A 14,142-nucleotide genomic window follows, 5' to 3' on the forward strand; every position below is an offset into this window, starting at 1 on the left:
AGTACATGTTAAATTTTTTTCCAATCATATCTTCCACCCATAATAAGTACAAATCAGGATGTTAATTTCTAGTTGTTTACAAATTAGGACACATGAATATGTTAAACAAGTGCTTTATGTGATTGATAAAATTTTATCTGTAAACTTTTTATGTTTATATGTAATTTGTACCTGTATTCTTTTGGTCATAAAACTGTTTTAAAATATAAAATGTTATTTAGAAATTAGAAAAGTTACTTAGAAAAATATGATTTTCCTGCCATGAGTTTGAGTACTTCAATTCAATCCCAACGCAGCTATGGATCAACCTCTGGTAGAGGTGTTATGCTGTCTGTAAATAATTCAGATTTGTTTGTTCATAAGGTTGAATCTTCTGATACACTACAAGGATTAGCTATTAAGTATGGCGTAAAAGTGAGTAATATTTTTGTTTTATATCCTCTTTTGCATAAAATTTTTTGCTTTAATAAAGTATAATTGATTTAAAAGAAAAATTTTTTTACTTTACACATGCAAACCAGTAATTCTTGTTTAATTATAAAATTAATGTGTAAAAAATTTATTTTAGTTCATAAGTAAACCTCCCCCCCCCCCCCTCAGTTGGGATTTAAGGTGCTATTACACCAGCTCTCTTTACATGAATACTTCTTTTTGTCATGTATGTATCTATCTATTAAATATTTATGTATGCATTTATGATGTATATATGTGTGTAATACATAGTTTCTTTGGATTTTCATTTATCCACAGCTGCTTCATCTTTATTTTATCAAAAGTGCAAAAAGTTGTTTTCAATTTTTGCATTACTTATCTGTTCAGTTGTTTAAAATAAAATAGATAATAAAAAAATAAAAAAAGTTTTAGCAATTGTTAAAAATACCATGTTCCTAAAATTTTATTATTACATAATTTTGTTACTATATGTATGTTTTTAGATGTAATATTATATTTTTGCTTTTTCGACTAATTCTTCTTTAGATAGAAGAGTTAAAAAGAGTGAACAAGCTTTGGACAAATGAGTTTCTGCATCTTAAAGAAACTTTGGTCATTCCCTGTTCATCATCCTTAAAATGTAAATATGCAAGAGAATTATCTTTAAACAATGACTCTTTGTGCCAAGGTACTTCTAATAAAAATGAACTTAATCATAACAATATGCAGAGTGGCAATGTTAGCCACAATCAGTTGGAGTTTACCAATTCTAATCAAAGTTCTGATTTTAAATCTTTTGTTGGAATGTTATCAAAGATTGATGATCAAATAAATTTGCACAAGAAAAAGTAAGTAAATTTAGTTCTTTACATCATTAAAAAAATTATGGTTCATAACAAAACTAATTTAAACACGTCATTTTCTAAAAAACAAAAGATTGTTAAAATTAAAGTATAATTAGATAGTTCCAATGCAAATGTAATAAAATTTCTAAAGGTCCTACTTGGACAAATTTTACTAAAACTTTGACTAAATGTTGTTGTCTGAATACTCTCAAGATGCCTAATTCACTTGGTATGGAATGACCCATTAAGCTGTTAGTATCATCATAATCCATGCTTTTTTTTTATGCAGCTATATTGCTTATAATTTGTTTTCTTTTTTATGGAAACAGTACTACTCATTTAAATATTTTAGTTCTCTTATCCTCATATAACTAAGATTGTCTATTTAAAGAGCTGCATCTGAAAGTGCAGGTGAAATTTCCAGATTTAACTAAATGGAGGAAACAATCAATTGTCAAATAATTTTTCCCAATAAAAAAATGTAAGTAGAAATTCTCATAAAAAGCTATAATAAAAAAATCCACAATATCATTATTGTTAGGAATGTGTCATTGTTTATAAATGCTATTGTTAAGAATGTGTTGTTGTTTGCATGCAGTTTAGTATTGCTTTATGGCCTGGTATATGCACCTTGTATTATTTACTAAAAAAAATATTTATAGCTATTGCATTAAGATGGTTTTCCTTTTGTAGAAAATTTTCTAAACAAAGAAAAAGAATTTTATTATATTTTGTTTATTTTTCAATTGCACTGGAAATAAGATCTGTAACTGAAAGTTCAATGCTTTTAAAACTTTCTTGATTTCTTGTTAACACATTTAAACTAAGCTACCGTGCTGAAGTTTACAAGATGGAATGACTGAAAAAGTGATTTCAGTAGTGTGTATGAACTTATCACCTAGAAGTTGATAGGTTTTCTTTTGAATTATATTGGTAACTGAATCATATCAGGAAAAACCATACCTAACATTGAAAATGATTGCAAACTAAACAATCCTGTTAATAACTCATTTTTTTCATAACACTAGAATTAACTTTTCATTAAATTTCTCATCACCAGGTTGTCCTAGAATCTAAAGCTTTAGTTACTGTCCACTTAGACAGTAAAACCATTACTGGTCATCACATTGGAATTATTACAACTTACATACAAAAAATTATAATAGTTTAATGTTACAATTTACTGCCATAGTTTCTTTAATTTTAAAATGTAAAGCCTTTAAAATGCTGCAGTCATTTCTGGATGGGACATATTGTTTACCTAATTGGCTCCTGTAAAAAGTGTCTCAAAAGACCAATTTTTTATGAGATGTAAAATATAGAAATTTAAGTTTAATGTTTCTTAGCAAGATTCGCTATTATTTTGACTTATTGCAAGATTTATGTTTACTTTATCATTGTTAATGCAAGCAAATACATAGCCGTCCAGACTCTGACTAACATCATTTATTTCATTAGGTAGATATATTCCTATTTCTCTGCACTAGCTCTAGTTGCAATCTTTTTGCATTCCATTTTCAAAAATCTTCAAGTAGTAAACTAGTATTTAATTTTATTAGTTAATAAAAATAGCTAATAATTAGTGTGTAGCATACCCAAAAAATGAAAAATAGTATAGCGGTAAGTTATACTTATGTGTAAACATATTGCAATATTTATATAGATGTGCATACACACACACACACACACACACACACACACGCACACACACACATATTTGAGTCCCTTTACTGTGTTCAACTAATTTTATTTTAATTATTGTGTTATAGGATAGTATAAATTTTTAGTCTAATTAAATAACAATTGCTATTTGGTTCATTTCTCAACAAAAGTGCTTTCTTTTAAACCACTCAATGTTTCAAATAAAGCAAAAAGCCATGATGAAAACAGAAAAGCATGCTGTCTGTGTTTTTAAAAGGGTAACACAGAAATAACTGACTTTTTGATGGAGTGTTGTCAAAAAGTGGAACAAGAAGAAACAAAGAAAAAAATGCCCCTCTTTTCCTCATGTCTGATTACCAAATGACAAAAGTTCATCCAACAGCAAGACAGTCAACATGAATGCTTGATTTGTTGTGTGGAAAAGATTAAACTGAACAGAACTATTCTAGTTAGTATAAAACAAGTGGTTCAGCCAAAAGAACAAGGACTTTTTGAGAAATGGTGTACAATATGCTTTTCAATAATTGGTAAAGGCCTTCACTTTTGCAACAAAGGAAGGGTTTGACAGAATTTGCTTCAAGTAGATATGTTACAGCTAAAAGGATGCTTTAGTGGTTTTACTGCTTTAGTGATTTTAAACAATGCTTCATCAACTCATTAAACAGATTTGTCTTAATCAATTGTAAGGAAGATATTTTCTAGTAGCTGCTGGTAATCTTTTTTTTTTTTTAATTGGAATTTTTGTAAAATTTGTGAAAGGTTAAATTTGACTTTCAATATAAAGTTGTATTCATCAAGAACTTGACAAAAGTATAAAATTTCAACCTTATAAAAATATAAAATTGCCATTTCATTTTTTAAAGAGACTTCAAAAGTTTGGGAGCTATTCTCTGCTACACTGGTGTAGTGCAGCACCCGCCTCAACTGCTCAACCTCTTATCCATATTTAAAGACATACTAAATTGTCAAATTGTGTTGTGAATTAGCAGGTATTGATGGATTCTTAACTTAGATTGCATAATGACTTCATTTATGTAGCCTCAATTTTCTACCAAATATTTCTAAATTAAGAACCAAATGAAGATTAAAAAGAAAATGTCAAACCAAGTGCTTGAAAAGTTAAATGTAGAAAAATTCATTGTCATGTGACATGAAGTTTCCCAAAACTATTTGTGTAATTATTAATAAAGTTATTAATAAAAATAATTATTTGTCTCCTTGAACTTTGTGTACTGTAGAGTCAAAAAATTTTCATCAGAGTGGCTTTCAAGCAGAATTTAAGGCTACAGGAGCCACGCTCATTTTCCAAATTTCCAAAGCCAGATTTCCAAGGCTCATTGCTTCAGCTATATCCCTGAGCCTATTGCTTTAGCTATTAGTAAAAAGATATGCTTGTTTCGGAAGAAATTTTTATATCTGTCAGCATTTTCAATATAAGAATGATTGTGTAAATGCTAAAAGAAAATCAAGGGGTCTCATGAATTGTGTACAGTTAGTAAAGATTAATAAAGAAAAAGGGTGTCATTCAAAAGCACTAAACAAACCTGCACATCAAAATGCACCATTAACAGACAACAACAGTGTGGGTTTTTCATAACACATTTACCAATCAATTCTTCCGGTGATTTTAGAATAAAGTGTGATGTACTGTCTTTGGTTGTAAAGTACATAAAGCATAAAAATTATTAAACATTTAATAGTCATCCACAAAAATATTTAGAGAAATGTGAATGCGTTTTCTACATAAGTTTTCATATATAATTATCTATTTTTTTAATAATATTCCTATTTAAAGAAAAAATTTGAACAGTGTCTTTCAGTTCATTCTCAAGAGTTCACCCATCACCCGGATATTCGAGTGTATCTGAAGTATCTCTAAAAAAGTTGTTTGCCAGCAATCTTTGTTTTTTTTTTTCAAATTGCTTATTATATGATCGAAACCAATGAAAGAATCTGATTTTTTTATTTTTTTTTAATGGAAAAAATGAACATAAACAAGTTTTATAGACCAGGCTCTGATTCTAGTGATGTTTTAGTACTAAGGCTGTATTAATTTAATTTTTTGTTGTTTTGTGATGAAAATGAATTATTGGTTTACTTTATTTGTTGTGGTTTTTTTATACCTTTTTGTTTAATATATATATTTATTTTTCTAATTATAGCAAACAATAAAGGTTTTTTTTTTTTTTACCTAGATACCAATCATCAACTCTTGACCATCTCCCTTCTGTCACATTTGATAGTTATCAACATTTGCAAGCTCATATGTCACCTACAAGATCAATGTCGCCTCTCGAGCAAGGCATTTGAAGGTTAAGAGAGCATTTTCGAACTCTTGTAAATCCTTTTCCCCTTGTAATATTTCTGTACATTTTCTTTAATTGAAATCCTTTTTTCTTTAAACTTTTCTTTAAAAAATTGGGTGAATTTACAGAGTTTGTAGTTGGCCATTTTTTTATGCAAAAAAAAGGTTTCTTTTTTTTTTACAATAACAAAATCTCATGTATTTTTAATATTTATTTTAAAATATTTTGTTTTGAGCTTTTTTTGAATTCTAAATTAAAGTTGCTGGTTTCTAAAATCATTATTTTTTATTTACATAATTTGTAAGTTTCTCATAAATTAGATAAATACTATATATAAATAGTTATGATGAAATGTTTATTGTGTATAAAATAACTGTCAATTTTCCAAATTGATGCCATTGGCATTTTTTATTGAAAATGTGAGCAGTTATTTAAAAATGCTGTAAAATTAGAATTTTTTTCAAAGGCATGTAAAGTAAATGACAAGAATTAATATATTTCATCTTTGTTATCTTTTTTTTTTGGTACTAAAAAGATTTTGGCCTCAAATTTAGCATTATCTATATTATTTTCAATTTACTTCTATAATTATCTTTTTTTTATACCTCTTTTTTGTATGCATCTTTACCAGAAACAGATTGTTTCAAAGAAAAACCTAAAATACTTTGAATATGTTTGGTGAAAAAGCCTTTGAACTTATAAAAGAACTTAAAAGAGCAGCTAATGGCAATTTATCAATGTATAATGTAAGTTTTAGTGCACCCATGCAGTAGTTTAATGGATTGGTATGTTATTGGTATTTATGTTCTATGGTTTACTTTATGTAAGTTTTATGTACAGTATTAAGATCAGTTAAAGCGTTTATATATATATATATATATATATATATATATATATATATATATATATATATATATATATATATATATATATATATATATATGTATGTATGTGTATATGTATATATACATATATATATATATACATGCATATATATTCACACACACACACATTTCACTGGCCTTCATTTAGTTTATTTAGTATATTTTACTTTTTATAGGAGTTTTTTTCTTTTCTCTTTAGAAGAGGAAAAAAAAAGAAAACTCCTATAAAAAGTATGGTTGTGGTTGCTGAGTTTTCTATATTCTTTTTTCAGCTTTATCTGGTTTACTTATTTATGATTGAGCAACCACCCTAAAATTCCCACTAGTCTTGATGCTGTATAGTAGACAATATATATATATATATATCTGTATTCTATTTGATTTTAACAGCTTTTTTAAATTTTATTAATTTTCCAACTTTGGTTAATAATTGTTTAGAAAATTTGAACTTATAAATAAGTTGTTTTTTTTAAATTTATTTGGGTAACATTCCTATTTGCTGAATAATTCATTTTAATGTTTTTGATTCTTACAGGAAGATGTGGTGAGACAAGTGTTAAATGAAATGAGAGTGCTGTTTGAAGAGAATCAAAAAGAAGTGTATATGACTTTTTTTTTCAAATACCATTTTATTGTGTTGTTAGGATGTTTTTTCAAATTTCTGTGTCAAGGTGAAGAATTCAAAAATGTAATGCCATAAGAATTGCCATCCCATGATTCACAGCTAAAAATACTGGTTATTATTTTCTAGATATTTCCAAGATTTTTGCAAGTTTTTCTTATGTTAGTAGTTCACATTTCGGAGGAAAAAATATTTCATAAATAAATACATATTTATCCTTGCTTTTCTATACTTACAAAGCATTGAACTTACCTCATGTAATTTGAAAAAATTGAATTTTTTGCACTAACAACTAGATTGTAAAAATAAACCTACCAGAAATTTGCTATTAAACAAATTTAATGATAGAATAAAAATCTAGTATCACACAGCTGTGTTTTTCTCATATTAAAATTTATTGGAAATAAATTTTTTTTTTTTTTTTTTTTTTTTTTGCTATTTATGTTTGTATTGATAAAGTAGTCAAAAAAATATTTGTACAGTTCTCGATACTCTACTCAACTTCCATAAAACTAATTGAAAGTTTGACAATTCATTTTACCAATGACATAGCAGTTTAATCTACTTTGTAACACTTGATAACTAATTTTTTTGCTTAATTATCACTTTAATTGATAAATACTACTGAGTATTCATGATGCTTAACTAAAAAAACGGTTTTAATATTTAGAAATAGTATTTTAGTTGCTAAAAATCATCAAATTTTAACTTAAACTATTTCAAATTTCAATTCCCATGTAAATGGGTCAAAGAGCAGTGTCAGAAAGTATCAAATGGCAAATTGTTGAACTGGTCAAATCATAGAACCCAAGCAAAATAGACAACTTGTGAAAGATAGTGCAAAAAACATTGAAAAATCTGGTAGCTGACAGGTGAAGTCCTCAACATGCTTTGTTGTGAAAAACCATTGAAGCTTATAAAAGTAGTATATTTAGAACTAGCAGAGAAAATCCTAAGATCAGCAAAAAAAAAAGCAGCTCAAATATTCAACAAATCCTTTTCTTATCAAAAGACTAGCAGAGAACTCATAAAAAGAAGGTTAGCAAAAAAAGTATTGCATCTTACATTGCAAGAAGAAAGCCTATCTTGTCAATCATGAGTTAATTCAAAAAACAATTGTGCAAACAGTAATTGCATTGGGAAGCAGAAGGTTGTTGAAAAAGTGATTAGAAACAATGAGTCAAGTTTTCAGGTCATAAACTGCAAAGGAAGAATCTACATTAAAAGATTTGCAACTGAGAAATATTGCAAGTACTATTTACAAGCAAGGCAACATGATAGTGGAGACTCATTAGGCATATTGGGATGATTTTCCTACAAGGGCCTTGGTGTGTGATGTGTGTGAGGTAGTATGTGTGAGGTGTATAATAGCCTGATCAACCAATATACCTACAAAAAAGCACTAGAATCCTGTTTGATCCCATCAATAAGGTAATTTTATAGCAGAAGCAAGCAATACATCTTCACATACACAGCACATAATAAAACACACTGGTTAAACACAAAGAAGATCAATTTGTTGTTTTGGTATCCTAGATCACCAGATCTCAACCCAATCAAAAGTATTTGGTCATTGATTAGCACTCAATTGAAAAACCGTAAAATTAATCAACTGAGCATTTGAAGCAACTTTTAAATGAGTATTGGTTAAAGGTGCAATGTAAGATTTGCATGAAGTTGGTTGAATCAATGCAGAACAGAGTTCTTCTTTCCTATTAAGAAAAAGGAGGACACTAAGTATTTGTTTGTTTTTTGTTAACTTTTTGTTTTTAACCTTAACTCTATTAAACTTTTATGCAATTCATTTTTTGATTATATAATTAGCTTTTTGTAATTACTTTTTTTTAACTATTATATCTTATTAGTATTAATTGTATACCTAAGTGATTTCTCTTTTAAAAATTAAAAAAAAAATGAATTAAATTCTTTTTTCCTGAATTTTTTAAATCAAAAAAAATAATAATAATAATAATAACATTAGGATAAAACTTTTATACATTTCTGCATCTCAATTTAAATTTATTAAATATCTAATTTGAACAACCAAAAAATCTGAATGTCACTCTGTTCATGAATGTCAAGCTAGGATATTGGCTCCTATGAAGAGAGTGATGTTCTTCTGGTCTGGTACTCATGAACCAAAATTGTTTTTTTTTTTTTTTTACTTTGCAAACTTGTTTTACATGCTCTTTTTCATTTGCTGCTGCTATATTTTTGAGGTGGTTTCTATGGAACTTTATTTTTAATGACCTTTTTAGAGCAGCATCAGTGGAAGGTGAGGAAGGTTTGTTTTCAGGCGTACAATTGCGTCATGCTTGTCTTGAACGAAACAAAAGATGCTTATTAGCCTACATGTAAAGTTCAGTTTCCTTTTACATTTATCATTTAGGCAATTATATTTTAACAGTCTGTTGAACAAGTTTATGAATGTTTTTGCAACAAAATCTAGATTTTACTTACAAGCTTTTAGCACAAATTTTGTTAGGGACTAAACAATTATTAGTATTGGATAAAAATACCATAGTTTGATAATTATTAGTTATGCAAGTAAATTTCTAGACCAAAAAGACTTATGCAAGTAAAAAATGTAAGAAAATAATTAGACGGGTTTATTTGGTTTAGTTACAATCGCATGATGCAGTTGAAAACAATGAGGTGGGAAATTGGTAGCGTGCTTCCAGCAGAAGTCAAAATGAACTTGTGTGAGCAAGAGGTTCACAGTTATTATTATTCATATTTTTAGAAACAAAATATTTTAATAATTATTTCTTTTTTTATTTTCATTATTTGACTGTTAAAGTGTTTGATTTGAAAAAAGTAGTTTATTCTTTTCTTCAGTGAAATTCCATCAGTAAAAGGAATTTTTTTTTTATAACAAGTTCACCAGAAAAAATGGCAGGGTGACAAGTTTTCACTTTTGAGATATATCATTTTTTAAGTTTAAAGCCAAGAAAATGTTGAATACTTAAGCAAAAAAAGTAGATCATATATATGTAATGTAATTTAATGTAATGTAATGTATGCATTTACTTACATCATGACTTTAGTCCAAAATTAAGGTTTCATTCAAATGATAAAATCTTATTTCTCTAATAATAAGTGACACCTTAAAAACACACTACTTTTGAAATTCTCTTTGTTTTAAACATAAAACATAAAATCATTTAACTTTTTAGTCCTTAACATCAATATCAAAATTTTATTTTTATATATAACATCATTTGTCCTGACTTTGTGTCCAGTTGTTGGAAATTTGACAAGGGCCAGTTGTTGTTATAAACTTATCTCTTATATTCTGATGGCAGATTGTTAGCTTTTTTTAAAACAATTTTTTTCTTTTCTTTTAAAAGAAGGATATCATGGCTTTTGAGTAAAGCAAAAACGCTTGGTCTGAATAGAATTTTGATATTGACCATCAAAATGATACGCTTTCTATTGCAACTCATCACAACATAAGAAAATGTATTTATGATAAATTTTATTGCAGCTAAAGGAAAATACTACTTTCTTTTATTGTAATTATAAAATTTTTGTTGCCAAATTGAAATTACAGATTAACTAGTAATTTTTCTGTGAACTCTGCAAAGCTTATACTTTTAGAGTATTGTGTTGCAACTTACCCCGTTCACTGTTGCAACCTGTCCCAATACGGGGTAAGTTGCAACATCTTTTTTTTCATTTTTATTTCACTATTGCGGAATAACTAAGTTTTATATTATATTTATCAATGATGGGTTAATATGTCACTAAGATCTATTTTATAACCCTGAAAACAAAATTTCAAAAATATTAAAGTACAATAAATTTCAAAAATATAAATGTACTCCTACTGCACAAGTGTACAAAGTTGAAAAAAATACTTTGGTGTGTCCTGAGAAAGCCATTTATATGGGGTGAAAGAACAATGCTATCAAGTTCCCAAGAAAAAATTGAAATTAGACATCTGTGAAAGTAGTTTCAATTTTAAGTTTATTCATTTTTACACACAAATTTTTTTCGATTTTTCGAAAAAATAAGTTTTTTAAAATTTTGCATCTTCACAACATACAGTAACATAATCTTATCATTATAAATAACACATATTCTGGATAAGCATACAATTGCATAATATGAAATATTTTTCTTCTTTTTGAAATTGATTTTTGTAGCATTAACTTATTGTTTTTGAAAATGCTTTTGAAAGCAATTAAACTTCTCAGCTGCTTACATCTGAAACTTGGTCATAACAATTAATAATTTTCTTGAGGCACCTAGTTTCTTTCTCTTTTTTTTTTTTTTTTTTCTTTTTTTTTTTCACTTTTTTAAGAAAAACGGCCACTACTTTTAATTTATTTTTCGCAAGCTATTTATTTATTTGGATTCTTTCAATAACTTTTGATGTGATGTGACCCCCTGAATCTTTACCTTACAAATTCTAGTTTTTTTAAAACGATTTTTTTATTGTTTCAAATCTTAACATTAAATCTTTTAGTGAATAGGTTCGTACCTGTATCAGTTTAAAACAACAAATAGTGTAAAGTTTTGAGGCATAATTTCTGAACAATTAAAAGAGTATGTAACTTTTTGCCTGGACTCACCCACCCAGTCTGGTCCAGAAGTAGGTCAACCAGGGTTGTAAAAAAAAAAAAAAAAAAAAAAAAATGGGTGAGATGCAAATTTATTTTAAGATGTTTTGAAAAACTTTAGTGTTTTTTAGAAAAAATTTTTTTGTTAAAAAGCTTTAAATTTTTTAAATCCTCTCGGAAAAATATTTTCTTTAACATAGTGTCACTGCCAACATTCAGTTATCAGGTACTTTAGTAATTGGTTTTATAGCGTTTAATGTTTGCTGAGTCATTTGTTTGCAGGGTTTTTATTTAAAAAAAAAAAGAACCTTTACAAAAACTCTCGAAGAGAAATTTGAGCACTAAAAGATTTTAAAAAGTACCTAAAACCTCACCTACCAAATATGTTAATTTAGATTCAATGGTTTTCAACTTACAGCAAATTGTTCACAAACTACATGATGACAGTTGCTGGTACTGGCATCGACCTTACACAGGTTGGCTATCGATTGTTTTCTGGAGATAATTTCTTACAAGTTTAACTTAAGTCATAATTGTATACGCAAAATGAATAAAAAATTAAAAGGTTTTTTTTAATTAATTTTGGTTACCGTTGTCTTATATCATTCCATAAAGTTCACATGCAGTTCGTAAGTATTACAAACTGTTTGTGATTCCCCCTCAAACCCCCCCCCCCCCCCTTATTTAAAGTCACGGTCAGCAGTTTTTTATGTGAAATCGTAGAGATGGAGATCTCTACGATTTCACATAAAAAATCGGTTTTTTTGTTATTACTGTTGTTGCTTTTATAAATCTTTATTTTAGAACATGGTTCCTCCTAAATCATTATTTATAGAGGTATGGCCGATCTTTTTGCGTTCATTTTTGCTGCACTCTTTAATCCTCTGATTAACTTTTTCTTTAAATTCTTAACCTTAAGGTGCGTTGTCTAACGGATTACGGTGAATTGGTTACTGAAGATGGCACTGTGGTGCTTCTTAAAAAAAATAGCCAGGTAAAAGTTTTCGCGGTAAATATCTTGAAAATATTACCTCTGTAATACCACTGTATTACCACTTGAAATTATTTACATTTTCTAAATGAAAGTTAACACATGTTAGTAATTTCTTATCATTATTTTACTCATGTGTATAGATATATTTATGTATGTATTTATATTTATGTATGTTATAATAGCACTTTCTGCCGACATCTCAGTGTGAACATCTTATACGTCAAGGAATATTGGAGCACATAATGTCGTGATAAACATTTGTCTACACATTTGAATGCAAAAACAAATGGCTCCATTTTTATTGAACGCATCCAATGTTTACGCAGTTTTTTAGCATATAGGTTCTTTAAATTGAATATCTAACGAAAAATGAAGTGGCTAATAATACAAAAACATAACTTGGCTGCAGTGTGAAATAAATGCATTTGAAATAAGCATGGAGGTAAATCATTTGGGGGACGGGTTCAGAGGGTATAAACCCCTCCGCTCGCACACACTTTTATAGGTGGGGCGGTCACATGTAAAGTGTTGTGTGCTATTTTATTCTGTGAATTGTTTGATGTTTAAAATGATGTTCAAGAACTTTTTTTTTTTAATTCTTATTAGAATCCCTTCTTAGTAACTTGTTGACTAATTTTTCAATCCAACTGAGTCAGTACATCAATACAAAACATACGTCTTTGTACTTTTCTCGAATGAAGCTACAACTGATTCCCGCCATCTTTGAAATAAGGTTTATTACTTTGCAGATGCCAAACTCAAGATTTCTATATCTAATATAACCTGAAAAAACGAAGTTCGGCGCTTGTTTTTTTCGTTTTTTGACTAATAAAGCACCAGCAACTATATCAGCCATTTGAAATAAATCGAGTTTAGAATAAGTTATGTTTAGATATACAAAGTTACAAAATTCAAGTAAAAAAAAAATTACGGTAGCTCACATATACCTTATGCTATTTTGTTTTAACCTTTCAAAAACATTCCGCAGAACTGCTATTCGACGAGAGTCTCTAAATTTAGTATTATTAGTTTTAAATAACAAATTTATGTATAAAAATAGAATTGTCATACCAAACGTCATGCTGATTTAAAAGCATAGTGTTTTATCTTGATAAACTTCAGAAAATTCTATTTATTTTAAAATTGGTGCAGAAATTGGTATTATTTGTTAAAAAAAAAAAGAAAAAAAAAAATGAATTTTTTTGTTTAAAACTGAAAAGCCAGACGCCAATTTTCTATTTTGAATACAGAGTGATTCACACAGTCACTTACTACGACATTCACACACACTAGTATTTTATTTTAAATATAGTTAACACGAATTGTTGGTTACTTGGTAAATCAGCTCAATGTCCAAATGAGTACACCAGGTGTAGTCATCAATAGGCTTATCGATAACTCAATCAAAGTGATTATTACCGTTAATTTAATCGATGTAATTATTATTCGTTGATTTCATCGAATAATAATTACATCGATTAAATTAACGGTAATTTCATTTTTTTTTTAATTAATTTAATACTGACTTCTTACCGCTCTTTAAAAGTTGGCCTTAATTATCTTTTAAGTAGAATCGTTTAAATTCAAAGTGATGACCAGGTAGTTAACGATATTCAAAGTGATGACCAGGTAGTTAACGATATTCAAAGTGATGACCAGATTTGTTAAACAATTTTTATGTTACATTTAATGGAAATATTTAATCCAGTCTTTAAACATTTTTGTTTATTTAAATCTTTTTTGATTCTGGGCCACTGAAATTCTTAAAAACCATCGTCTCGGTAAAATACATACAAATTTTTCATTATGGATAATAGTTTATCTAACAGGAT

The 14,142-nt window shown here is 27.8% G+C and overlaps 2 protein-coding genes across 3 annotated transcripts; both read left to right on the plus strand.

Moving 5' to 3' along the window:
- Positions 1–214: 214 nt before the first annotated feature.
- On the plus strand, positions 215–5,398 carry LOC149890216 (uncharacterized). Its single transcript, XM_090086070.1, has 3 exons — positions 215–414; positions 979–1,280; positions 5,135–5,398. The coding sequence occupies exons 1-3, from the start codon at positions 262–264 to the stop codon at positions 5,247–5,249; spliced, it is 570 nt and encodes a 189-aa protein (XP_089942196.1). The 5' UTR covers positions 215–261; the 3' UTR covers positions 5,250–5,398.
- A 451-nt stretch (positions 5,399–5,849) lies between these two features.
- LOC145182836 (DNA replication complex GINS protein PSF1-like) lies at positions 5,850–12,892 on the plus strand. 2 transcript variants are annotated; one of them, XM_090086068.1, is made up of 8 exons: positions 5,850–5,991; positions 6,665–6,729; positions 9,010–9,105; positions 9,374–9,464; positions 11,712–11,792; positions 12,121–12,153; positions 12,236–12,310; positions 12,493–12,892. In XM_090086068.1, the coding sequence occupies exons 1-8, from the start codon at positions 5,917–5,919 to the stop codon at positions 12,559–12,561; spliced, it is 585 nt and encodes a 194-aa protein (XP_089942194.1). In that variant the 5' UTR covers positions 5,850–5,916; the 3' UTR covers positions 12,562–12,892. The 2 variants fall into 2 exon arrangements, with proteins under 2 accessions (XP_089942194.1, XP_089942195.1); XM_090086069.1 differs by lacking the exon at positions 5,850–5,991 and having other exon boundaries at positions 9,010–9,110.
- Positions 12,893–14,142: the final 1,250 nt, after the last annotated feature.

Source organism: Hydra viridissima, unplaced genomic scaffold (genome assembly GCF_058129835.1).
Source record: "Hydra viridissima isolate aposymbiotic clone 2 unplaced genomic scaffold, HvirCarnegie_v1 scaffold_4, whole genome shotgun sequence".
Classification (NCBI taxonomy): domain Eukaryota; kingdom Metazoa; phylum Cnidaria; class Hydrozoa; order Anthoathecata; family Hydridae; genus Hydra; species Hydra viridissima.

Excerpts from the sequence above, each read along its gene's own strand:
- LOC145182836 (XM_090086068.1), top strand. The coding sequence starts at position 5,917 with ATGTTTGGTGAAAAAGCCTTTGAACTTATAAAAGAACTTAAAAGAGCA. Across the intron at positions 11,793-12,120 it reads CTGGCATCGACCTTACACAG|AACATGGTTCCTCCTAAATC; the intron begins GTTGGCTATCGA and ends TCTTTATTTTAG. Across the intron at positions 12,154-12,235 it reads CTAAATCATTATTTATAGAG|GTGCGTTGTCTAACGGATTA; the intron begins GTATGGCCGATC and ends CTTAACCTTAAG.
- LOC149890216 (XM_090086070.1), top strand. The coding sequence starts at position 262 with ATGAGTTTGAGTACTTCAATTCAATCCCAACGCAGCTATGGATCAACC. Across the intron at positions 415-978 it reads CTATTAAGTATGGCGTAAAA|ATAGAAGAGTTAAAAAGAGT; the intron begins GTGAGTAATATT and ends ATTCTTCTTTAG. Across the intron at positions 1,281-5,134 it reads ATAAATTTGCACAAGAAAAA|ATACCAATCATCAACTCTTG; the intron begins GTAAGTAAATTT and ends TTTTTTACCTAG.